The sequence below is a fragment of the Abrus precatorius genome, unplaced genomic scaffold (assembly GCF_003935025.1).
Source record: "Abrus precatorius isolate BTA unplaced genomic scaffold, Abrus_2018 Scaffold4, whole genome shotgun sequence".
In the NCBI taxonomy this organism is placed as follows: domain Eukaryota; kingdom Viridiplantae; phylum Streptophyta; class Magnoliopsida; order Fabales; family Fabaceae; genus Abrus; species Abrus precatorius.
The window spans coordinates 8,570,626-8,598,184 of record NW_020874384.1 but is presented as its reverse complement, the minus strand read 5'-3'; the positions used below and the strand labels follow the sequence as shown (position 1 = coordinate 8,598,184).

The 27,559-nt window shown below is 29.9% G+C and overlaps 2 protein-coding genes and 1 non-coding gene across 3 annotated transcripts; 1 reads left to right on the top strand and 2 right to left on the bottom strand.

Annotated features, from left to right (window-relative positions):
* Positions 1-1,722: 1,722 nt before the first annotated feature.
* Positions 1,723-21,652, top strand: LOC113864857 (polyamine oxidase 1-like). Its single transcript, XM_027499035.1, has 10 exons — positions 1,723-1,880; positions 1,964-2,213; positions 2,390-2,521; positions 2,657-2,709; positions 2,930-3,084; positions 9,329-9,472; positions 17,024-17,173; positions 18,628-18,882; positions 20,703-20,784; positions 21,101-21,652. Exons 1-10 carry the CDS (start codon positions 1,829-1,831, stop codon positions 21,310-21,312), a joined length of 1,485 nt encoding a protein of 494 aa, XP_027354836.1. The 5' UTR covers positions 1,723-1,828; the 3' UTR covers positions 21,313-21,652.
* A 798-nt stretch (positions 21,653-22,450) lies between these two features.
* On the bottom strand, positions 22,451-24,926 carry LOC113864859 (aminoacyl tRNA synthase complex-interacting multifunctional protein 1). The gene is made up of 3 exons (XM_027499038.1): positions 24,366-24,926; positions 23,548-23,754; positions 22,451-22,904 (listed from the first exon to the last, which is right to left on the bottom strand). Exons 1-3 carry the CDS (start codon positions 24,777-24,779, stop codon positions 22,761-22,763), a joined length of 765 nt encoding a protein of 254 aa, XP_027354839.1. The 5' UTR covers positions 24,780-24,926; the 3' UTR covers positions 22,451-22,760.
* A 717-nt stretch (positions 24,927-25,643) lies between these two features.
* TRNAG-UCC lies at positions 25,644-25,715 on the bottom strand. The gene has a single exon. It is a non-coding gene; the product is annotated as a tRNA-Gly (tRNA).
* Between the last annotated feature and the right edge of the window lie 1,844 nt (positions 25,716-27,559).

The following is a 27,559-nucleotide window of genomic DNA, read 5'->3' as shown; positions in this document are numbered from 1 at the left end:
CAACAGGACTAAAAAGCGTCAAGTCAATAACACCAGTCATAGGGTTATAGGATAAGATCAAGATTAACAATAACAAAATAAATAAAAAAATCATCAATACAACAATATACAAGTGAGGAGGAGTAACTTTGCATCAGATAGATGTTAGAAAAGTCTTTAGACGTACACATTGATTACTAAAGTCGAAGTATTGAAAATTATTTAAAATTAGGATTTTAAATTTAGGTGTAGACATAGAATGAAAAATGTACTAAAACACAATAACAAATTAAAAATTAAAAAAATCCCTTATTGAAAATGTATATAAGATAGATGTAATAGAAAAAAAAGCAAAGACAATCAAAGGAGGTTATGATTCAATTAGAGAATAAAAGTGAAAAAAAGAAAAGTGTAACTAATTGTAGGGGAAAATAATTTTCAATCTCTCATATCAAATACGTGGAGAGAAATTCATCTTTGGAGCAACTAAAGCTTTAGATTTTAACTTGTATTCTAATTGATTAATTCAACAAATAATTTTTTTTATGAAACTTTTTTATTTTATTTTGCGTAATTAGGCTTAGAACTTATTAATTGGTCCAACTATTAACATCAACTCATTTGTATTTATTTTAATAAAATAATATGAATTTAGGTTAAACAAGACTAGCTAAAAAAAATCTAAACTTATTCAACTCTTCAACTTTAATGCTAAAGCCTTCGTTTTGTTTTTTCATGCTAGTCCATCAAATGTACTTATATTTTTTAACTCTTGATAATAGGTAAGTTTTGATAAAGTATTATGATATATATATATATATAATCTTCTCATATTAATGTAAGGTTAAAATTTTTACACTCATCTAATTTTTTTATTTAATTTATATTTAATAATTGGTGAAGTAATAAATTATAATCTATATATAAAACCTAATCTTCACACACTAGTATAAGTATAAAAACTCTTACACTTGATTTAAGTTTTTTATTTAATCTATATTATATTATATTATATTATATTATATATATTATATATATATATATATATAAAGAGTATTATAATATTAAGACTTTTAATAATTTTTTTAGTTTTATTATTAATTATCTAAAAATTAATATTATACAAGGCAGGAATTGTTTTACTTTTTATTTTTTTTACTTTTAAAAAATATAAATAATTTTTTATTAAAAATTAAAAAAATACTTTTTTAATAAATTTAAATTTTATAAATATTTTTAATATAGCTTAATTATTTTTTTAGACCTTTTCTATTAATCTAAACAAATGGAAAGCATTTTTTTATTATTTCAAATCATTCAAATCTTAAAGATTATTTATTTATTTATTTGTATTTATCCCTCATGAAACAAAAATAAAATACTTTTCCAAATGACACGTGGTAAGGTACAACTAAACATTTGGTCATCCTTAGATTTAATAATCATGAGGAAAATTGACGATAATAATATTGCATTGCTTTTATTAGAATTTTAATTCGAGTTTCGTGTTATCTTATGCCCGGGTCAATCTCCCTTTCTTTTTTGGGGCTGAAATCTCCCTTTCTTTTATATTTATAAGTTTTGAGGATATGAATATTTTAATGAAAACGTACAATTTCAACTCAAGGGGTTAGTTTAAATGATTAATGAAATGAATCCCTTAATACTTATATCTATGTGAGATTTTAAACTCATTAAATTTTATAATATAAAGTTTTATTGAACCAATAACAATAATACTTGGTCAGATAAAATAATAATAATAAAGCCAGCTATTTTTGCTTCTTAGGCGAACACACATTTCGTGTTCTTCGTCGTTCCACTCTTCAATCGCTTTCTCTTTCTTTTCATGGATTCTCACTCTCGCTCCTCCGTCATCATCGTCGGTGCCGGTGTCTCCGGTGAGTATCGCCGCCGCAACAAATCTGCTTACATCTTCATCTTTCTTTCCATGTCACTAACTATGCTTTTTCGCGTGTGGAAGGTATCTCGGCGGCGAAGGTGCTGGCCGATAGCGGCATAGAGGACTTCGTCATCCTCGAGGCTTCAGACCGCATCGGCGGCAGGATCCACAAGGAAACTTTCGGCGGCGTGTCCGTCGAGCTCGGAGCCGGTTGGATCGTCGGGGTCGGCGGCAAAGAGTCCAATCCTGTTTGGGAACTCGCCACCGAATCGAGCCTCCGAACCTGCTTCTCCGACTACAGCAATGCGCGATACAATATCTACGATCGCAGGTTCGCGAAAACGGTTATTTACGTTATTTTCAAATCTTGCGTCATATTTTCTCTTACGCGATAGTGTTAGTGTCGTTTTCCATTCCTTGCTTATTTCTGCCAATTGCTCTGTTCTGTAACTTCTGTTACCGTTTTGCTGAAATGTATCTGAGTTTGTTACAACGAGTTCATTGCAGTGGGAAGATATATCCGTGTGGAATCGCTGCTGACTCTTACAAAAAAGCAGTGGATTCAGCAATTCAAAACTTAAGGAACCAAGAATCAACTGAAAGCAGAGGTGATTGCTCCAAAATAACCGAATCACCTTCGTAAGTGTATTTGCTTGTCGTTTCAGCCACAAAACGGTTTGGTCAATGAATGTGGTGAACTGTGATAATGACATGAAGCATTTAGCGATTATTTTATCATTTTAAAAATTCTGATTGTGTTTTGCTTCGTTTTAGGACACCAATGGAGCTGGCAATTGATTTCATCCTCCATGATTTTGAAATGGCAGGTCCGTTCCCAGTTCCCAGCTTACTTTAAGCCTTGAATATATGAATTTTCATTGTTTGTTTTTTAGTCTGCCAGGAAAAAAAAGAAAGAGAATCATTCTATTTTGTGCCGTGATTTTGTTATTGAATTGTTAATTCTTACTATTCATGAGCTTTGCTTAATTGCTTCACGGATGTCTGTTCTGAAATTAGAAACTGATAGGGTGAAAAAATTGGATGCAGAGGTGGAACCAATTTCTACTTTTACAGACTTTGGTGAGAGGGAATTTTTGGTTGCGGATGAAAGAGGGTATGAGTATTTGCTGTACAGAATGGCTGAAGATTTTCTCTTCACATCTGAGGGTAAATTATTGGACAGTCGTCTCAAATTTAACCAGGTACTCTTCTATACCTGCTACCAAACCTATTAGTTTTATCCTTTAAAGTATTTCCAATTAAGGAGTTGTTTGGAAAGGAAATTTTTGGAAGAGAAAGAGATAAGAGAAAAGAGAAAATTTATATTAAAAATTAAAAATTTTAAAATTAAAATATATAAATTTAATATATTAACATAAATTTAATATATTTGTTATTATGAATGATAAATAATTTTTTAAATTTAAAATATTTTTTTCTTTTCCTTTAAATATTTCTTTTCAAACATATTATTAATGTATATAATTTTAGTTTTTATATAAATTTAATTAATTTTTAAAATTTTATAAAATTAAATAAATCTAGTTTCATTTATTTTTTCATCTAAAAATTTATTATAGTTTAGCTCCTTTAATTTGGATTGTGTATAAATTTAGCCTCTTTAAGTTTTTTTAAAATTAAAAAAATTAATAAAAGTTGACTAAAATTCCAAAGACTTCCAATAATGTGCGGTTCGGATTGAAGAGAAAATATTTTGAATTTTTCATTCTAAATAAAATGTAATATTTTATCGATAAATTATGAGTAAATAAAGGGTAAATAATTTAATCAATTTTACTTTCAAGAATTTAAGTTAAAGGAAAAAAAAATAAGATTTTATGCATAAGAAAGTAATAGTGGTAATAAAATTTAGTCAATTAAAATATATAAAGGCTTAATTGACTTAAACTAACCTTGAGAGGTCGAAAAGATTATAATTTAAATTAAAAATGCAAAAATATAATTTAATATTTTTTTCTGCTTTGTTATAATATATACATTTTTTTTATAAAGTAAGATGCTTAATATATAATATTATTTTAAATTTTAGTTTATAAAATAAAAAAAGCTGTTAAATAAAAAAAAAATCAATTATAAATGCATGAGTATTGTAAGGATATAGAAAATCTGCTCAATCATCATAGCCGTGGGTTTCTCTCCCTATTTAGATCCCGACTTCACGTTGTCAAATCCTGCTCTCACTCTTATCTTTGCCGGAGTAAAAACAATTTAAATCCAACTCCACCTTCATTGGATTGTGATTTTCTCTGCTTCACTCCCGTCCTCATCTTATCTATGTTAATCAACACTTAAAACTAATAAAGAAATGAATTTCATATAATTAGTAGTCTTTTATTCTTTTATTTATATGCATTTCAATTATATTTAAAGTTAGAAAAATATGAATCTAAATCTAATGCAAACTTAGTCGGAATAAGTTTTTTCCTATTAAAAGTCGGGTTGGAGTCACGAATTCGTGCGGTTGGGTCCCGTTTCCGCACTACCCAACAGCCACAGGCCACATGGTAGCTATTGCTTTTCTGTCTTTGTTTGCATATTTCTTATTCATTTTCTGGTTCTCATGCTCGTTTGACGCACTTTTGGAACTCCGACAAAGAATTTTCAAAATTGTTGACTTTTGTTTGTTTATGACATGTTTGGCGTAATTTCTCCCTCGTCCTTCTTGCCTTATATATGAACTGGGGTCAACTCCCGCCGTACTGTTTCTGAACGTGTAAACAACATTTTAGATATTTTTCAAATCAATATTTTCAAGTTAAACTTAAATGTTAATATCTAAAATTGATAATAGTTAATTAATTTATTTTTTGTTATTAAACAATATTAAAATTAACTAATAAAAATATAGTTTATCTCATAAAATACATACAAAATAATGTTTTATAATTTTTTAAAATAGTTTATTTTTATTTTTAACTTTTGATATTTTAAAATAGTATCAAGATACCTCTTCTTTTCTAGTTTATCTTCTTCTTTATCCACCACAACAATAACATTCACCTCTGAATAGTTATGCCAAATAAATACTTAAGAGTGAAGGAGGAAAAAAGTTAACAATATTTAAATCAAATAATAATGATGTCAACAATAGGAGTGGTGATTGAAAATGGAAGAAATGGTAGAAAAAGTGTTAAAATTGACAAAGTGACTCGTGATGTAAGGCTTAAGATGATGGAGGAACAACGTCGGTAGTGTTTTCGCTAAATGATAATGATGTCGACTAAAAAAAAAAGGATAGTTTTGCAATGGTTAGAAGAAGTGAAGATAATGAAAAAAAGATTGATAACGGAAATATAATTCATTATAGAAAGTTTGAAGGTGAAGGAGGAAGATAGTCATTTGCATATTTACCAAAAATAACATGATTAATGATAAAAGAATAATTTACCGTAGTTTGAAAAGAAGGAGAGGGTTAGAGAAAAATATACTATGAAAGAATAAAAAAGAAGAAATAGTTTAAAAATATTAAAAATTAAAAACTAAAATAATTTATTATAAAAAAATTTTAAATAATATTATTTCACATATCATTTGATGTGAAAATTATTGTTTAATTATTAAATTTTAATATACAAAAATTAAAATGATTGATGATTATTAATTTTAAAAACTAAAACTTTAGATTTAAATAATTAAGTTTAGGTACGTTGCATATTTCATATTTAAAGTGATGATAATAGTTTTTTTTAAGGGCTTATGTGTTTATAAAAAATATTAAAATTAATAATTATAATATTAATTATGGACTATGATTTTTTATAATTTAAATAATAAAATTATTTTTTAAATTATTGAATTGTTTTATTTTAGGACAGATTAATTATACTACTACAATATTATTTTATAAATTTTGTAATTTTTAAATAAAAATACTAAATCTATGGAGCTGCATATTTAATATATAATGTAGGAGAATATTTTAATGAAATGAGTATTTTAATCTAAAAGAAAAGGGACTAAAAGTGTATTTAAGTGTGGAGGCTTGTAGTAGATTCAAATCATTTTATATATTTTGTTTTTATTTAAGTGATGGCAACACATTTCCGCTTTCAAGCTAAAAAAATCAGTATATTTTTATTGAATATTAAAAGTTAAGCTTTATGATAACAAATTATGTGTTACTGTCCACAAACATGTATAACACATGTATAACTAATGTTAGTTATACTTTTTTTTTTAATTATATTTTTAAATTACTTGTGATTATTTATTCTTTAAAAAATAAATTATTTATTAATATTATTTTAGTTTTAGAAAAACATTTAATTACGAGAAAACTTATTGAAGAATGTATTGAAAAAAAAGGTATATTAGTGGTTTCTTATAAAAAAAAAATAGTAATGATATTCAATCTTAATATATTTTTGTACAAAAGTTACTATAAATGTTGAACAACTAATCATGGTGGAAGATAAGAAAGCAAAGTTGGAAAGTTCTAACAAAATTTTCAAATTTATTTTACTTGAGAATTACTTTACAAAACGTTAATGTAATTTAAAGTACATATGAGTAAATAATATAATTAAATAGTTATTTATCAAAATTTAGTGACACAACAATTAACATTGTCACAGATTTTCAAGAAATTTATTGAAGAATCGCGTAATCAGTATAAAGTACTGATTTAAAAATAAAACAATATTTATTATATTTGATTGCATTAAAAATTATGAGAAAATTTTAGAATATGTATAATAATTTTTTAAAAGAATATTTTAAATTTTTTACTTAATACTCTTAGAACACTTGTTAGCATTTGCTTTTGTTAAATAAATTTAATGATGAACTTTATTAATAATTTTATTGGAATAGACTAAAAGAAGTATATAAAAATTATAAAAGTATTATTGTAATTTAAATAAATTTTTATTGAAATACTTTCAATTGTTCCTTCACTATTTAAAAAAAAATTTGAAAGATTTAAATAATTAAACTTAAACGTATAAGATTTGATTCATAATAACGTTATTTCTATAGGGTATGGAATTTTCCTTCGTTACTTACTGACAAAGAGGTTGTTATAAAACATTTATTAACATTTTTTTCTCTTATAAAATAGTAGTACTCTCAAAGTATTGATTAATCGATAAAAAAATATTTTTAATTAAAATTATTATTCATATATTCTTATTATAACCTTTAATAAAAAAATTTATTTATTAAGTATTTAACTAATATCTTTAATTAACAAAAATCTTATATAATCTATTAGCCAGACTCGTAGATGGCGTGACTGACCTCGGGTGTCTTTGACGATGGTTGTAAACTTTCCAGGGTTACGGCAATGTGCCAATGCCCAGTCCCACGAGTCGAAACCTTTTCATTATCCCATTTACGGGTCTGGATTCCCGCAGTTTGCGCGGCAACTTCAGAGTTTTATCTAAAATATCTCGTCCGTTCAATTATCTCAACGACTCAGATTGAAAACTATTTTTACTTAAGCAAATCGACACGCGACTTTCTTATCCATGACCTTGAGTAGAAGTAGGGGATCATTGTGGAAGTCATTCATGACACAGTCGCAGAGGCACTAGAAGTAGACGGTGCCAATATCGTAGGTGCTGAGGCAGAGGAGGAGGTGGAAGAAGATAAAACCAAATTTAGGACAGAAGTTGACAAAGTAGATGATAGAGTGGGTGAAGTTAGAGGAGTGGTGAGGCTTAATGGGAGGCGCTCTCTCCAAAAATGAAGACGGGAAAAGGTCGAAAGAAAAATAATTAATGCTGTAAATGCTTTCTTTGTTCGTTGAGGTGGAATTTATAATCTCTGAATTGATTCCAAAGTCTAGAAATTAAGAAGAATTGTAGCAAACTAAAGAGGGCCAAATCTGCTTAAACAAAAAAAATAGCTTCAGAATCTTTCTCTACATGCAGTGAGTTACGGAGCATAATTTAAAATAATTGAAATAATAGGTTGGATAAGATGCTTTAAACAGGACCTGCGGTTACTCCGCGGACTAAGTGGATCCCGGATCCCCTGTTTACCGGCAGAAGTTCACTCTTCCCTGTCAATCTTTAAGGGGCCTTTTACATCCCATAAATTAGTAGGTCCCTGTTTCTAATTTCTGTTATCGTTTCACCTGGAATAGGTGAACACTTGAATTGACCCATTAGGCGATATGTCATTTCATCCTTGAATTATAACATGGGGATCGAGGCACGTAAATGTCTCTGTGTTGTGTTTGTGTGAACTTTGAATAAATACTTAAAAATGTTTTTTTTTAAATTGAGTTAATATTTTATATAAACTTTTTAATTAACATTTTACATATATACATGCGTACCTGTGTATTTCTATTTAAATGTATAGTTAAGACTAAAGGCATAGCCCAAAATAATTTAACATGTTTTTTTATTAAAAATTTCGTTAACAACTTTTGAGGGTGCCCTCCTTCCATTGAAACTAACAATTAACAAAATTAACATGAATAAACTAAAACTTAAAGATAAAAAAACTAACGGAGCTTAATCCAATTTTACTGTTTTGACCTCATTTTACTTGTAATAACAAGTGTGCTTACATATTAATTATAGAAATTTTTTAAAAAGTATTATATTAAAAATATCTAATCATGTAATAATTAAAAACATATATATATATATATACTCCTCTTTTATATGAATAAGAACCTTCTATTACTTACATTGTTATTTATTTTTTACTGCGTTTGATATTTTTAGGATGGGGATGTTTATTTTCTCTGAAGTAATTTTTATATAATAATTTATATAAACTAATTTTGTCAGCATCAGTTCACTGATGTTAACTGTTAAAGATATTTTGGGTTTTTTTTATCAACATTTACATGAAAATTTTAATTTTTTATCAAATTAAAATTAAAAAAAAAGAAATAATAATAAAAATTATATTATGAAGTTAAAACAGATTTAACATAAATATATTAATTATATTTCTTAATTCATGTGCTACTTTAAATGTAGACAAATAAAATGAAATAAAGAAAATTTAAAAACAAAAAGAATAATTTTATTAACTTTGATCTTTTGGACTGAATTTAATTATTTTTAAAAAATTATTTTAATATTTTATATATTTTTAAGATGATAAATATTTTTTAAAAAAATTACCATATCCATCCTCAGTAATAGGTTAGTATTTTAAAAATAAAAATCTCAATTTTGTCAAAAATATATAAAAACATCATTCATTTTCTTTTTCTTTTTTAATAAAATCTATTGAGTCATGTTAATAAATATCTTAAAGATATTATATAATAAATTTTAAAATTATAAAAATCATAACATTCAATATACTAATAATATTAAATTTTATATTTTTAAGTAAACAAATCACTTTTAATTTTTAGTCACTGAGCTGAAAACACTCGTTACCGTTTGCCTAAACCACTCTAACAAAACTGTTAATAATGTTAATATGTAATCTTTTATCTTGGATGTTGTGCAGGTCGTCCGGGAATTACAGCATTCGAAAAGTGGTGTTACGGTGATAACAGAGGATGGTTGCTCTTACGAAGCTAATTACGTAATTCTGTCTGTTAGCATTGGCGTTCTCCAAAGCGACCTCATTGCCTTCAATCCACCCTTACCAGTATGGCTTTCGTATACCTTTATCTTTTTCTTTCTGCCCCGTATAGATAAGCATTCCCATGCAAATGATGGGGAATTAATATGCTGATCGTGAATATGTGGACATTGATGTAGAAAATTATAGAAAAAAGAATAACTCAAAGAATTCGAAGAATTAGGAAACTTTCACGAGAGAATAGGATTCAAAAGTCTTATTAAATTAAAGAGAGAATTACATAATTTTCTAATTGATCAACAATGTATCAGAATTCTAGAATGTAATTATTATTTATAGCTAATAATCACTGACAACTTTTAATAACTTTTTAATTTAAAATTAAGCGGGTAATGCTTCCACTTCTACACAGTAAGTATCACTATTAATAATTTTTTTTCAAGAGTAGAAAATGACTATTGTTGTAAGTTTAACACTCTACTAATAAAAGTAATAGGATGATATTTCCGTATGAGAACAGCACCAATACATGTATTCGAGGCATCTACTTCTACCATAAACTCCTTCGAAAAATCAGGTAAAGCTAACATTGGTGTTCTAACCAAGTGGTCTTTAAGTGCCTGAAAGATGGTCTTAGTTTTTACTAACTAACAAAAATTATTTTTCTTTAGGATATTAGATAGAGGCCTAACAATACTTTCATACTCTTTGACAAATCTTCTATAATATCAAGTTAACCCAAGAAACTCTCTCAATTGCTTAAGTGTCTTTGGCATTGGCCAATTCTGCACAGCCATAATTTTAGTAGGATGTGTGGCAACCCCTTCCTTTGAAATCAAGTGACCCAAGCATTCTACACTTTCCACTCCAAAATAGCACTTTGATTCTTTTAGAAAACAAGGAATGAGATCACATAGTCATCAAAACTAGTTGTAGATGATATAAATGATCCTCCAAACTACTGCTATAGATCAATATATGATCAAAAAATACAAGTAAAAAAATTTTCAAAAATTTCTTAAAAACATCATTCATTAGCCCTTAAAATGTGGCAGGGGCATTAGTTAACTCAAAGGACATTACCAAATATTCAAAGTAGCCAACATGAGTTTTAAAGGTTATTTTGTGCACATCAGCCTCATCTATCCTTACTTGATTGTAACTAGCCCTTAAAACAATCTTAGAGAATATACTTGACCCATGAAACTCATCTAAAAGATCATTCACTAGAGGAATAAAAAATTTGTCTTTCACAGTTTGCTTATTAAGTTCTCTATAGTTGACACAATTTCCAAGAACCATCCTTCTTTCCCACTAAAACCACTAGGCTAGCATAAGGGATGTTGCTGTTTTGAATAATTCCACTCTTGAGATACTCCTACACCAACTTATCAATTATATCTTTTTGCTGTTTTGCATATCTGTAACGTCTTTTATTTATTGGATTGGCATCTTGAACCAAAGGAATTTCATGATCATGATCTTCCCTCTTAGGTGGCAAACTGACTAGTTCTTGAAAAGCATCTTCAAATTGTAATAGTAAGTTTTCAATAAAAACATTTCCTTCACCTAAAGAAGCATGAGTGGTTAAGGATTGTAACAATAAACCATCATTCTGATCACACAACTAAAGCATGAACAAATGAACTTCAAATGCAATTGTTTTACCAAATGCTTTCTTCTCACAGTCTTAATCCTATCATTTGAAGCACCTTTTAATACAAACTTTTTTCCGTGAACAAAAACTGCATTGTCAATTTATCAAAGTTTCAAGTGATATCCCCAAAGTGACTAACCATTCTATTCCAACACTAGATCACACCATCCTAAGAGAATCAATAACATATCAAAATTGAATGTTGAACCTTGTATTAGACCAAGAAAATTGTCTCACCACAGAGGCTATACTAACCTTTGCTCCATTTGCTACTGCTACACTCATTGGTGAAATTTCTTCAATGAAGCATTCCATTTTCTTAACTATATTCACATCTAAGAAATTATTAGTACTACTACTATTAATGAGAATATGTAATGGCTTTTTTTTAAAGTACTCTGTGACTCATTGTTTTAAAATTGACTATACCCGTAAGTGTATTTACTAATATTTGAGGATCTACAGAATTTATCCTTTCAACACTTTCTTCTTGAATTAATTTTTCTTCATCCCCTCCTGACATCTCATGATCATTTACCTGCAATACATGAATTTGCAGTTTTTTATGTGTTAACGCATGAGCAAGGGTAATAGGTTCATCACAAAAGTAACAAAGACCCTAGGCTCTTCTCTCACTCATAAAAGCAGGTGTAAGGTTCCTATAGGCGTGTGTATCGATTTGTGTTTGGTTTTTGGTAGGTACATGTTGAGTTTCTAATGGTTTAGTTGGAATGTTTGACAAAATAGGCTTAGACATAGTATTGTTTTTAGGAAATTTTAAGAAGGTTTTAAGTGTATAACCAGTTTCTGCAGCAGAGTCATATAAGTTTGCTAATTGAAAAGCTTTCCTCACATTTGTTGGTAGAAACATTCTAACAATCATTTGAATATCTTGTTTTAATCCTCCAAAAAACAGTTAAGCATATATTCTTCAAATAAATCCAATTTAGAGACAATTGTATCAAATTGTTTGTGGTAATCAACAATAGTTCCTTTCTACCTAAGTTTCATAAGATCTGTCATAGGATCATCACAAACTTCTCCCAATCTTTCAATTAAAATTTTTGTAAATTTCAACCAAGAAGGTAAACTATTAACATGGAGAGTTTTCACCAAAGAGGTATGTCATTGTAATACTTTTCCTTCAAAATGAATTACTGCTAATTTTGTTTTAACATCCTCAGGTGTTCCATTAATAGCAAAATATGTTTCACATTGATAAATTCATTGTTTCGCCGAATCACCATTAAAACGGGAAAAATTAATTCGCGCTAACCTTGTGCCACAAGAATAAGTGGAAGAAGTACATTCATACCATGGAATTGCTCCAACTATTAGCGAATCTAATCTTGTTACATGCTTCTTGAGACATTATTGAATTCGTTCATCCATCAACGAATCCATGATTTGCCTTAAGGTTATCGTAATCTCCATAAATCTTGCTTCCAATCATGCTACTACTCATTTTTCTATCTGTTGTTCTTGTTCACACAATGCTGCCTGAGTTCTTGTTGCTTCCGCCATGAATGTCGCTGAAAGGTGCCAAGCCACTAATGTAGATAATTCTAGGAGGAGTAATTTGAAGAATTGGAAAAACTAGGGACCCCAATGAGAGAATAGAATATGAAAATCTTATTGAATTAGAGAGGGAAATAAAATTTTACAATGGATCAAGAATGTAACAGAATTCTGGAATGCATCTACTATTTATAGCTAGCAATTACTAACAACCTTCTAATTAAGAAACTAATCGACTTATTCAGGAATAATAGAAATAACAAAATTTAAATGTTCAACTAAGCATGACTCATCTACAAAGTCCTATATCAGACATTCGAACTTATCCACTGATCTTTTTGAAGGCATTGATTTTAGAATCAAGGCCATTATATTAGCCATTAATTAACTTGGGGCCAACCCCTTAATAAAAACATGTAATTTTAGGGTTTACTTCCATTCTATTTAGGTTATGGTCCCATGGTCTTGTTCATGGCAAAGAATTGTTCATTGCTCAAATAAGTTTTAGAAAGAGTTATGTATTCAATTATATCAATTAATATAGATTAACTAATGACTAAATACAAATAATTCCTTTAAAAATACTAACGATTGTGCTAAAGGAAGGAATCTGTCTTTTGACCCTGAGTTCTTAAGATACTTAAGAAAGTTCTTAATTAAGTACAATTGAAAGTAAATATTGCAATTGGTTGGCTAATGCAAAGGTGAAAAATGGTAAATAAATGTAAAGCCTTATAAAAGAAATATTTGTGAAGAAAAGTAAAATACAAGAACATAAATGAAAAGTATAAATAAATATGTTATAATATGTTTAATTGATTGATTGTTTGGAAGTTCCTTTTATAACATGTACAAATGCAACTTATATAATATGTACAAAATTGTTATTTAACCTAAAAAATCACTACTCATGTTCCTAACCCACTACCTTACATGCATAAAGTGCTAAATTACTTTGTTAGTGGTTTTTGGCGCCAAGTAACTATGTTTGACTAACTTTTCTCATCAATGGTTGAAATTACTTTGAGTATGTTAATTGAGTGTGCAATATGCATGTTCATTGTGCTATCTTGGATATTATTCTAGCAAAACATAGATAGAAACTCATATCTCAACTAAATGCTAAGTGATCTGCAGATCCAACGAGTGATGTTTCAAGTTAGATACATGTTAACTCCTCATATTTTTATCGTGTTAAAACTTCTAAAGTGGGTGAAAAATGTGCTGTATAAAGTTTCAAAGCATGTCAAAGTTCTTTAAATAACTCCAAAGCCTCTTATCCCTAAAACATAAGGGGCAGTTGTCATCCTATCCTCCATGAGTTTGAATTTTGTGCTTATCTTTAAAGGGATAGTTAGTAATCACGTTTTTACTTCCCAAACAACCAACTAGTTTGGAATAATATCTAAAATTTTGAAGTGTCACGTCAGTTAGTCGTTAAGTTTAGGTGTTAGTCGCTCTACTCTATCACTTTAGTTGATTTCTTTTTTTCATTTACCATCCTCAACTAGTAGTCAAAGTAGCTATTATGTCTCAACTGGTACTTAATATAGTCATTTCATTGTAGATTATCATTAGTTGAACCTATTTAGTTGATGATCCTCGGATGACAAGTAATTTTTGGTGATAGCACTTTGCCTCTCTATATTTCGCAACTTTGAGGAAGTTGTGCAAATGCATTAGTATTCCTTGTTCACTCTTATTTTCATAAGTTCTTTCCACCTGTTCAGTTTCTCTCTTCCCAGTCTCACTTCAGTCACCCTTCACTAACCCTTGGGCTTGGCAAGTTGCAACTGATCAAACACTAGTCCTTTAGGGCTTGGTTACAGGCTATCAAACACAGTACTTTGCCTATGCAAGGATGGCACAAATGGTATATTCACATGTACAGTTATCTATGACTTGACCTGACCGGCCACTATTGTTTGGCAGGTTTTCTCTTATAATCAATTGTCTCAACAATTGACACCAGTTCCATGGTAGCCAATGGAGAAGGATCTGTGTTAACTGTAATTTTTACTATGGTTTTTTGTTTATGGTGAAAATTGTAACTAGTAAACAAATAAATTCAAGAACAACATGTGACTAAATTTTAAGTCTTTTCTGGGTTTTTTTAAGTGCGTTTTTAGGTAACAATGAAATTAACGTCGTCAAGCAAAGTACTAAGCAGAAATAGTGGAAGAATGATGAAGCAAGATTACATTGAACGTAAAAATTACAGAAATAGATTGAAAGTGAATTGAATTGCAGAAACATAATTGTAACAATAAACTGGAAACAAATTATAGAAATGTAGTGTGCAACTCTCGTGGTGAACAACTATGACTCTCTTGGTAGCTGGTGTCTGGCTTAATACAAAATTTCAGCATGCAGAGAATATTGGGTGTTGGTGTCTGGTGCAAAAAGTCATCCTCTGTTATGTAAAGTTTGGTACTATTTATAGGCAAATGCATCTCAACCGCTCTCGTTAATCTCTTGATAACTACCTTCTGCACATACTTGTCTTCAGCCGTTGCCACTCATTATCCATAACCACTCATGATCGTGTCTTTTCTATAAACGTTGTCGCCTATGATTGATTCTTCGTATCTCTGACCTTCAACTAGTGGTAACTGTCAGTAATTACTACTTTGATAGTCGCTTCAAACCTTATAATTCTTTCAATATGTTTCTTCACTTTTTAAGCACCACTCTGTCTCTCGAGTTTAGAATAATTCCCTTCTCAATTTATGTTTTGAAAAGTTTTAAGAAAAATCCGTGAGTTCCACCTTGTCTTCTGGACTTAAAATAATTTTCCTTGTTAATTTCTATTTCAGCTAGTTTTAAGAAAAATTCGTGACTTATACCCTGTCTCTTGGATTTAAAATAATTCCCTTGTCAATTTTTATTTTGACAAGTTTTATGAAAAATCCGTGAGAGACTCTTTTTTGACTAGTTCTAGATGTTTTCAATCTAAGACTCAAAAATCGTCAAAATTCCTCAAAATGCAACCCTCTTTTCGACAAAAATTAAGGCTCATCTTATTACCCTTCAAAATTCCTTGAAATATTTCTTATTTTTTCGCAAAAACTTGCAGCTTTTCTAAAAACTCCTCAAAATGTGACATCCTTTTTGACATAAAAATGAGACTCCTTGTTAGTCTTCATAAAAATGTGTCGAAGAGTAATTCCTTTAACAAGTTTTTAAGACTTAAATCTTTTCACAGGTCCACGGATCGTCAGATGTAGAAATTTAGAGTTCTTTGATTTTAGTTGAAAGATATGTCCATGCCATATCTTCAAGGTGTGTTTCTCCTTAGAAATGCATAGTTTATTTTCCTGCAGTCTGGCAGGGACCTTTGTAATTTTAAAAAAAAATCTTTCCCCAAACATTTTATCAGCCAACTTTACCCACTTCTCTTAAGGCTCTCTGTATGGTGCTCCTAAATACCACATAGATGGTTTTATTGTGGTTGTATGAAATGGTGTCACTGGAAGATAAAGAAAAAAAATAGATCAAAGAATGTCCAATCACCAGAAAAAGCTATAATAGAAAATGTCTCACTATCATTAAAAAGTGTCTACAACTTGTTGAAAATAGCTAGAGTTACATTGGAGATAAAGAAGACAATCAGCCGGAAAATGTCTCTATTCACGTTAGAAATAATTCGGTTTCGCTAGAGATGAAAAAGACGATCAAAACTTGGCTGGAGATGTTGAATTGCACCAAAAGGTGACACCGGAGAGATAGAGGACGAAGCAAGAGAAAAGAGATGTAGGTAGGTTTCGAAAGGGAGAAGCATTCCAACTTTCAGAAGTATAAAAGAGGGACGAAATTTCAAGATTGACGTCCTTACAAAGCATTTCAATTTCTGAAATGGAGGACAAACTTACCCTTTGAAATAGCAGCCGTAGAGCCATGATTCGCAACGCAATGACTGCTACACTGAAACACAACGCGACGATGGAATAGCAGCACTCAACTGCCTTCCGCGATACTATTGACTACTATGATTAGAACCTGAGTTTTGCAATCGTCCTTCATAACTTTACCCCATAGGGATCCACAAATAAGCCTAACTCTCTGTATAATATTACAACCTCTCAGTTTACCATATCTGTGCTTTGATAGAAACTTATGATTAGTTATAGTTGAGGAGTCATAATACTACTTAAAAAAAATAGAGAGAACTCATAATACTTGGAAATTAAGCCAGCCAAGTATTGAACACGACGCATATATGAACATGGAATGTGCTGACCAAACTGTGCTTGAAAGGACCAACGCATGATGTCGTTTAAATATACTAATAAAATATATGGACATTGTGAGTAATGTTTGATTCCTGAAACCACACGAGAATAGTCATTTAAATTTCCCTTCAATGATGTTGTAATATTTGGTTAATTTTGCTAAACAATATACTTGTCTGATTCAGTATGTCCACGATAAATTTAATACAGAAATGGAAAGTGGAAGCCATACAGAAATGCGATATAACGGTGTACACCAAAATTTTTCTCAAGTTTCCATATAAGTTCTGGCCAAGTGAACCCGAAAAGGAATTCTTCATATATGCTCATGATCGGAGAGGCTACTACACATTTTGGCAGGTTTGTTTGAAAGTTTTCTTTATGCTAGAATGTATTCTATACTACGTTGTTTTTTTTTTTGCATTCTATTTCTGTCTATTTTGTTTCTCATCCTAAAGCTATTTTGTGCTTTTCAGTAACTTGATCAAGGAATAAAATTCTCTGAAATTGACGAGTTTACCATACATCAGTTGCATGTTGCATTGCACGGATCGTACACCAAGTTCTGTGCGAAATAATATGAATTATGAAAGCTCATGACAGTTAAAATACTCAATTCTTTCCAGCACACAAGATAAGGGAAAGTTGCTTTTGTGTGAAATTTATTTGACGTGAAATTACTATCCTCTTAACTAACATAGGGGCCCAAGGTTAACGTATATATCTTGCGATCAGATGATTTATAAATTAAAGAGAATGATTGGCATAAAGAGGATATAAAATGTTGTTAATCAATTGTAGTTTATATGCTATTTAATGTGATCAAATGCCTCATCTTAATTTCTATATATTAATTGAGCATGAAGTTTATCTTTAATTTTAACCAAATAACATGAATAATATTTTTTAACTGCTCTTAAGAATACATACCTCTAGATTTTGTTTCTATACCCTTATTGTGCCAAACACACCATTCAATTTTTAAATATTTGTAATTTGTAATATAACAACTATGTCTAAGTTGTACCGGTGTAAAGATCAATCCTTATGGGTATGAAATTAAAATTTGTGCAGAAATCCAAATGCACTCATTGTTCGATAAATTTAAACTCTTTTACCATTTAGTTCAGGTCTAACATTATTAACTAGTGAACTTCATGAATTTATTTGCATTTAATTTTCATTATTATTTTTCTGTTCCTCTTCTCTGGTTTTACCATATACTGAAGCCAAATGTTATAATTCATAATACAAAAACAACTTCTTTGTTGGATCCGCAGAGATAGTTTATTGTGTTCCTGCTTCTTAATTCCATCCCTTTATTTACACAGGTTTTTTCAATTAAATAATTTTAAATCATCTTATCTTTTGATAGGGATAACATGGATATGATAATATTTTTTTCTCCTTACTGTTAAGTGATATATTGGCCTTCTAAGATGTATGTAATGTTTGGTTTCGTTTTGGACTTATCTGTACAAGTTTCGTAATGGGAACTACTTACCATTTTTTAGCCATGGTTGATTTCCATTTCGTATAAAATGGCATGAAATGTACTATATTTCAAAGATATAGTATTTTAATAAAAATATGAATTTTACGATGGGAGAAAAAAATCTGACCTCCGTAGGCATTATAGAATTTCATTACAGGATCTATTTCCATTCTTGTCAAAATTAAGCACTATGGATATATGTACTACAATAACTTTGAAAATAATTGGACCGATTGTTTTGCAATAAATCTTTGTGATTTGTTGTTTATTCTCTTAATTATCAAAATATTTTCTGAGCTATCTTCTGCGTTGTCACCAGCACATGGATAATGCATACCCTGGCTGTAATATCTTGGTTGTGACATTGACAAATGGAGAATCAAAACGTGTGGAAGCTCAATTGGATGAAGACACCTCAAGAGAAGCTATGGAGGTGCTCAGGGATATGTTTGGACCCAACATACCTGATGCCATTGATATACTCGTTCCCCGATGGTGGAATAACAGGTTCCAACGTGGCAGCTACAGCAACTATCCCATTATCTCTAATTTCCAAGTTGTTGGTGATATTAAGGTTTGTTTATCATCTTAAATATCCATGTACTTAAGTACACATTGTAACTGTTACTGTTTCCTTCGGAACGTGTTCTGTTTTTTTATTGATGTGCAAATAAAGTCCTACATTTACTTAGGATTGGAGAACCCAAGGAGATATAAGTATCGTAGATATCTCCGTAGGTCTAAACAATTATGGACATCCATCAAAAGACCTCATACTTATCTACCATACTTGTTATAACACAACTGTAGCATCTTACTCGGCCAATAGGGGAGAATTTTCCGTTATTTTTTTTGGCTATATTAACCAGGCCAACCCTCTTGATTCTTGTGTGTGATTAACCTTGCCCCATAGTTCAATCTGTTAGTATTACATCTCTTATATAAGCCACAGTTAGGAGATATCTTCACCCTTTGATCTCTTAGATTAGACTAAATTAGGTGAATATTCCCAGTAGTCACGAGAAACCTTGGGTCTGCTTGCCAAACGTGATAAAATAGCTAATCACATAATACTAACAGTTAGATAAAAACAAAATAGAATAAGGGTAAAATAGATTTTTATCTTATTTTATATTTGATGTATTAAGATAAATAAGCTAAATACATAATCTTATCCAATCTTGTCTATTTCTAATCCAAGTTGTCCCGCATAATAAAATTTACACTGAAAAATTAAAAAAGGAAATCAGCCAAAACAATAGAGTTGTCATATTTTGTTAGTTGAAAAAAATAAGCTATCATATTTTTCTTCTTTTATCTCGTATATCAATCTTTTGCATATTTATAGAAGTTTCTTGCATTAATTATTGTGCTTATTGCAACTGATCAAATAAGGTCATGTTCTTAACAACATGTTTCATCAGGTGATTCATTCCAAATTAAATCTTAACCTAAAGAGTACCCTAAGTTATAAATCAAGTCTATTGTGATCAAAACATAACAAGCATTAAGATAAGCTTAACTACTTATTGTTATGAGAACAACTTCACTACACTAAAATGAAAAAGGAAGAAATTTATAAGATTTTTCACTTCAAGCTTCAAGGGTGATAGAAGAGAGTTTTCTTCTTACCCTTTTTTTCATATTTATATCTCCTGCTTCATGTTTAAAGATTTCAAACATGCTTAAATAACTCAAATTCATTAAGCGAAGTACTTCTTTTCTTTTTCGAATGTGAGATTTGCTTCTATTTTTTTAATGGCTTAGAGAATTTCAATGCTGAAACTCAAGGCTTCTGTCCAAAATTGGCTTAAGCAAAAATATTTAGCTTTCTTATTATGTCCAATTTTAACTTAAAGTAAATTTTTTTTTCTTGAACGAATTTTCATTTTAAACTTTTCCTTTCTTTTCACATTTTCTTGTAAAAGTATTAAAAATACTTAAAAAATGACGCTGTAACTAATATATTTGTCATGTTATTGTGCTTTTGTAAATAATTGAAGTTAAAATATAATTTAGAATGAAAATTTTGAAAAAAAAAAAAAGAATTCTGTGTTCAGTCCAACAATTCCAGCGACCTTAACGGTTATCATGGTTGCCACATGTCTACTGCAATATTAGGCCGTGATTGACCTGTATCAGGTTGTTACATTCCCAGCTAACTGTAATTTAAAAGCTTTTGAATGTTAGCGCGTGATAAAGGACGCATTGAGGGTTGGGTGGTTTTGATATTTGAATATCATCTTACCGTGCTCTTATCCTAGTGGCGTTAGGCGGTTGTGTTGTATTATAGTTTTCTCTGGTGCCCCTCAATTTATCTTGTTACTTTTAATCTTGTGTTCATTTCTAAAATGATGTCCCATTGTGTTTCTGTCTTTTTTGGATACGGTTCAGGCTCCAATAGGTCGCATTTTCTTTACTGGGGAGCACACGAGTGAAAGATTCAATGGCTACGCACATGGTGCATACCTCGCAGGTGAGGCATTAAGTTATCTAAAGTTTGCTTTTATTAATTGTTTTTCGAAGGTCAAGGACCCAACCTCATTTAACATGATTCGCTCATATATTACAAAAAAAAGAAAAAGCAGTGAATTGTTTTTACCTTTTCTAAAGTTTAGCTCAATTTTTTTATACATCTCTTATTTCAAAAGCTGTATTCAAATTTTAAAAAAAAATCCGACTTAAAGGGAAAGAAAAGAAAAATTAAAGGGAAAATGCTAGAAAAATCCGACTTAAAGAGCTCACTTGTGGATATGAACTTTTATCACTCCTGAATGCTGCTTAATTAACAGGTATTGACTCCAGCAAAGAGTTACTAGAAGAAATGAGAAAGGACAACGAAAGAAACAGTGAGAGCCAAACGCTATTATTAGAGCCCTTGTTAGCGTTGACCGGGTCATTAACAATGTCCCAGTCAGACACGGTCCCAAATCTCCACAAATGCGATATTCCTACACAATTATATTTCAGTGGCAAGCTTGTGATGACTAAGGCCATGTTATGACTACACGGACTTGCAGAGAAGCCCTCCGTAAATAATGAAAGAAGAATAGCTACTGAGAATGATCATGGCCCGGAGAGTCTTGATCCAAATTCAGTTCGAGCCTTAGGTGCTACTGGAAATGCAGATTGGGGGATACACTGGGCGGATCTTCTCAGCGTAGTCCAAAATAAATACTAACGAAGCTTACTAGGTTATTAATTTTTTAAAGGAAATAATTGGTTTCTGTATGTAGCTTTGTTCTTTATAGCTATTTAGATTGATTACGTTGGAAGGATGCTGGCTTATATTTTGATTATATGTTTTTTTTTTAATTGTCATTTATGGAAATGGTCTTAAATTCTTGATGGTCTATTTTCAAGCTCTAAAACATTTGTGTATATTACAGTATCAATGATATGATGCTACCGTAGTTTCTAAACCACCTTTGATAAAGCTATATAATCGTCTACCACCAAACTAAGATAATCCCTCCATCTTCTTTGTCCTATAATTATATGGATCTTCTCCAATTTATGCAGAACATGACTATCCAATTCTATTTTCATTTAAACGAATTCTGCAAAACTAATTTACAAAGCAATGAAAATTTGCTTAAGCGTGTCCTGCCACTCATACTTGTTCTTCCAAAGACATTATTATCTCCAACAACCCTTCCATCTTCCCTTTTCTTTCATAGTCTCGGAAGCCAATATCTTTTTAATCTCAATTGGCTCACATAATTGTATAAGCAAATTGAAATTTGCTTAAACAAAAATAAAAATAGAAAATCATATTTCCTGTAAACTAGAGTGGATCCACATCCAGTTGTATTCACCACATCAACACAATTTGTTTAAATAACAGTAAAACATTTCGAGCAAACAGCAGACCATAACGAAAGCCAAGGACTTGACATACTCGTGTTGTTACTACTAATAATTTTTTGGCATACACTCGTGTTGCTTTTATCTAGCATGTGACAGGTTGCTGCAGTTAAAACCAATCCTTTTAGTACTGATGTTGTATGCTATATGTGTCAACCATTGAATCGCGTCATCCTTCCCTTTAAAGTCAAGGTTATTTCGAGCTAGCTAAATACCGTACTCCATCCTACTACTTGTAAGTTGGCCATTGGCCAACAGATCCTTAAGAAATTAGCCCCCAAAATAATAACTGATATTTACGTTAGTAGTGCTAAACAGTGATAGTCTAATTATTTGTTTAGAATATTAGAATCTAAAGAAAAATCATTTACCCCCTCCCCCAACAGGATATTTATGCAATGCTGATATCATTATGTCCAGGTGAAACGGCTAAAATAGAAATTAAAACCATTAGAAGAACTCATAGTACAAAAAATATAAGTGTTCGCGCATCAACCAAAAATTGGAAGCAGAGAATAATGGCATATGAATTATGAATAGGCAGTGCCTGAATGGCTGTGGAGGGTAAAAAATTCACAGTGCTGATCAGGAGATATTTGCATTCTGCAATGATTGGCATGCCACTGAACCCACAGATGTACGCATGACATGCATCCCTAGCATTGCAATACAAGAAGCATCTGTCTTAAGATGAGGCTGCACCAATTCCCATATCTTTTTCTTTTGTATCTGTGTGTTGTCGCAGAAGAACAATAAGCCAGATGGAAAAGGCAAGATGAATATAAATGATCAAGTAGCATTTCTCCTGATATCAACTGTATGTGAGATATGTAAGAAAAATAACTATCATTATCTTCCTATGCTCTCGAAAGCCCGATCTGTTGACTATTCATACTTACAGTCAATTCTTTAATTTTCTATGTTCAGATGCTGAACTTCCTTCCTACACAATAACATATTTAAGCTATATATAAACTTTTTCCCTACACATTAAGTTTGTTTATCTTAACATATATAATCAAAATGGTAATGACGTCCACCTATACAGCACAAGGTAGTAAGATTTATCTACAACAGCCATTATACTCTTGAAAGTTTAGTTTCTAGAATCTACTATAGTACACACAACTATGCAAGAAAAATCCCACCTTATACCTATGGTTTTTTAAATCTCTAGTTGTAATAAATACCTTGTGCAAGGGACAACTTCTATTGGACACATAACATATCATACCCCCACAAACTATGTCTAAAACTGACTAGTTTAAAATACGAATTAGTTTTATGCAAAAAATAATAAATCGTGTAACTTCTAGAACATCCACATTTAACTAGGCAACCACATTAATTACTATTTAAGTAAAGCTATTGCCTGATTTGGAGTGGCAGCAGCAGGTTGATTATCCTTTTCATCTTCTGTACCAAACCATATTCTTTCGCCAGGGGTTGCTTCCTCAGGAGGAAACAGAAGTTCAACATTCTCATGCTTTGCATCAGAAGCAGCCATCAGCATTCCGCAAGACTTGACACCACGCATATTCCTTGGCTTCAGGTTGGAAAGGACAATAACCTTTTTGCCCTGCATATGTGCCATACTATTAGCCATACTGTAGAGAAAAAGACACATATGATGCCAATATAAAGAGAGTACATTTGAAGTAAATTATTTGTTCACTGTCAGTTTAAAAAATTTAGAAATTGAAGCTTACAAGAATGAAAACGTGCAGCTGAAGATTGGATGATACATTTCCTCCACATCTAACACTAAGAATTATCAAAATAACTACAAGTTTGGACTTGAAAGTTGAAACCACAGACATTATCGAGAGAGAATACCCTGAACTAATTGTTCTGTGATGTGTGGCAGTTTAAAATTTGATACAATCATTCAAATTATGTACTTCCATGGACAAAGATATTCCCCTTCACAAATCTAATATGGTCAAACTCAAAATAAAATCATCTATAAATCGCAAGACTCCTAGTATATCTTCTTTCCTAATTTCTACTCTTCACGGACATGGATACAAGATGACACATGAATATGATATAACATGGTTATGAGAATATATGGTAAATTATAAATTATGGGATACAAAACAACTAAACAAAATATGGGATTAAGAGTGATACACAGATTTTCAGCAAAAAAGAAGTAATGGAGCAAAACCCATATAATGAAAATTGAACCTGAAGGTGTTGAAGAGGGATATAGTTGACAAGGCCACTGCATATGATTCTGGGTTCGGCCTCACCAATGTCGACCTCTTCCACGTAAAGAGAATCAGCTTCATCGTGTTTCCATGCCCTCAGAATGCGACCAACCCTTATGTCAAGCAAACCTGCCGCGTCCTTAATACTGTTTTCAGCTTCACCATCATTGACTATGGCTTCCCTCACTGCCTCTTCTGCTGAAGAAGAAGGAGAAGAGAGTGTGCAAAATGAAGGAAACCCATATGGTTTTGGTGATGATGAGAGGGAGAAAAAAGGGAACTGGGAACGAAAGCGCGTGGAATTGGGAAGAAGGGAGTGATGGGGTGAAGTGCTTCTTCTCCTTAAGGAGCAAAGTGAGATGACACTGCCAACCTTCAAAGCATTTGCCATTTTCGTGTGATTCGAGTATTCTTATGTTATGACTTATGAGATAAGGATTATGGGATTCAATTTCAATCCTCGGACTCGGTGGACGGGACCAAAGGAAATGAACAATGAATTATAAAATTAAATTTTGTTTTCGTCTCTATAAAATATGTAATTGTCATCACACTCTGTTAATTATATAACTCAGCAAGAATTCTACTTCAACGATCAATAGTGCCGTGGCCTTGAATCTTGGTGGGTATTTGAGAATGTATTAATTTTGACATTTTTTAATCAAAATTAATTAAAAAAGGGTAATTATTTTTTAAAATTAATAATTCAGTTTGAAAAAAAAATTGAATTACATATGCATTTATTATTTAGTAATGTAAAATTACGATGCATTTTAAATTAACTTAAGAAAATTATATTTACTTATTTTAATAACAAATTTATTTTTATATCATAATTTTAATCTTTACCTTAAATAAGAACATTTTAAGAGGCACTTTTTTACTCATCTCCCCAAACACTTTTCTTTGTATTGGATACCTAATTTTATTTTATTTTTTTATTTTTAATGCACTATTATTTAATTTTAATTTTAAATATTCATAAACTATATAAAATCAAGTATGTGTTTCCTTTTTAGATGAATTAAATATTAATATTATTATAATTTTAATCAATTGTATTTTAAATTTAATTTTAAAATATTAACACATCATATCAATAAAAAAAAACATGTATTCATCAAATATTTTTGTTTTCTAATTTTCTTCCCAGTTTTAGAAATATATTTTTTAAAATTTATATCTGTTTAACGAAATAAAATATGCAATATATATATATATACCATTTTTAATTTAAAAATAAAAGGAAAAGATTTGCGTTTGCCGGGAGTCGAACCCGGGTCTATTGCTTGGAAGGCAATTATCCTAACCGTTGGACTACAAACGCTTGATGTATGTGCGGAAGCATGTCTTATATTTTATCTATTATGGGATGAAATAATTCCATTAGGGTTGTGTAGTGTAAGTGTGTATATTGTGCGGCACCTACTACTCTATTTGATTAATCTCTATCACATCATCACCTGCTCCTTTCAGTCCTTTAGTTTTGCGACGATTTATTGGAATAAATAAATTAAAAAAAAAAAAAGTAAAATAATGTAAACTCTCCTTAAAAAGGCAAAACATTAAAATTGAGCATGTAATAGAAACTGAATTGTTGCTCCTCGTTGATAGGTGTCACACATAAAACCGTAATAGCGTATTGTTACTCATAACATGTGTCACGCATGTATTGTCTTTCATCTCAAACAAATGTCACTCTCATTCTTCTGTTACATAGAATGATTTGAGCTATAACGATGGTTTTCTTTTCTCTGGCATTATGAAGGACCAATGAAATTTTGTTGTTCTTAACATTTGAAGAAGAGGTATTGAGAAACAGGGACAGACAGACTTTGGGAAGCAGGGAACGAAGAGGAGACCAACACCACAAAAAAGATATTTTAATCAGTTTTTTTAGAATAACACATAAAAGGTATGTTTGCTTCATTTGTTTTCATTATCATTTTACTCCATAGTTGTTTTTAATTTGAAAAATATTTTATTTTCAGATTTATTCTCTAAATATTTTACTAGTTGTAATAGTTTTATTTTTTGAAATGAAATAGAAAAAATAATGCTGTTTATTTTTTTTTAAATTATAGTTAAGTTAGTAAAAATTAGAAAGGTGTAGTAATATTTTATATTTATGATGTTACAATAACATTTTAAAATATTATAAAATTTAGTTAGCATAATAATTTTGGAATAAATAAATAAATAATGTGCTATTATATTTTATATTAGTTGTAAAATATTAGTTGACATATGAATTTAAAATAAAATTTAAAAATAGTTATTTGAAAAAATAAATTAAATTAAAAAATATTTAAAAATAAATAATGTGCTATTTAAATTTATTTAATTTTATAAAAATTTAAAAATATATAGTAATATCTTTTATATGATATACAATTTTTAAATAAGTTAATAAGTATATTAAATATAGTAATATAATGAATTAGTAAAATAATAAATTAAAAAATAGTATACTAAGTTTTGTATAATGAGTAAAATGACTTTAATGTTATTATAGTTTGTGAATATAAACTTGAGAAAATTAATATTTTAAATATTGTATTGTATTAGTAACATAATATAATTATAGGAAATAATATAAAAAAATTAATTTACTAAATTATATTTAGTTGAATAAATATAATTTAATATTATTAGTGTGTTAATTGAAATGAAATATTGATTAGCATAATAATATTTAGATTGTGTAGTTTGATTTAAGTCTCATATTACTTATTTTTATTTAGTCTCACATTGCTTATTCTTAAGATACTTTTATTTTATTTTTATTATATAAATAACACTCTGTAATATTTTTTAAATATTTCCTAATAAATAAAATATTTTCCTCAAAACCACGTTAAATTCTTATATTATTCTTTTTCATATTCTCCTTCTTCTTCTATTTGCTCCCAATAATTGGTCTCAAGAGCTTATATCTTAATAAGTGTTGTAGCTTTAAAAAAAAAATTAGAGAAGGCAGTAGAACTTTATCAGTTTAAAGGAAATAGTAAAGCTTTTTCAATTTATAAAAGTCAGTGAGATTTTATCGGTTTAGAGGAGCAAGTCAATTTGGAAGAAGAAAAGGTTAAAATTGAGAAGTTTGATGGTAGAAATTGAGAAATTTGATGGTAAAAGTAAATATTGAGAAGTTTGACGGTAAAAATTGAAAAT

Bases quoted from the DNA above. Each gene is read 5' to 3' on its own strand.
- LOC113864857 (XM_027499035.1), top strand. From the start codon at position 1,829: ATGGATTCTCACTCTCGCTCCTCCGTCATCATCGTCGGTGCCGGTGTC. The intron at 9,473-17,023 runs GTATGGCTTTCG...AATTTAATACAG, and splicing joins CCTTCAATCCACCCTTACCA to AAATGGAAAGTGGAAGCCAT. The intron at 17,174-18,627 runs GTTTGTTTGAAA...CGTTGTCACCAG, and splicing joins GCTACTACACATTTTGGCAG to CACATGGATAATGCATACCC.
- LOC113864859 (XM_027499038.1), bottom strand. From the start codon at position 24,779: ATGGCAAATGCTTTGAAGGTTGGCAGTGTCATCTCACTTTGCTCCTTA. The intron at 23,755-24,365 runs GTTCAATTTTCA...GCACATATGCAG, and splicing joins TCCCTCTTCAACACCTTCAG to GGCAAAAAGGTTATTGTCCT. The intron at 22,905-23,547 runs GCAATAGCTTTA...GACAACACACAG, and splicing joins CTGCTGCCACTCCAAATCAG to ATACAAAAGAAAAAGATATG.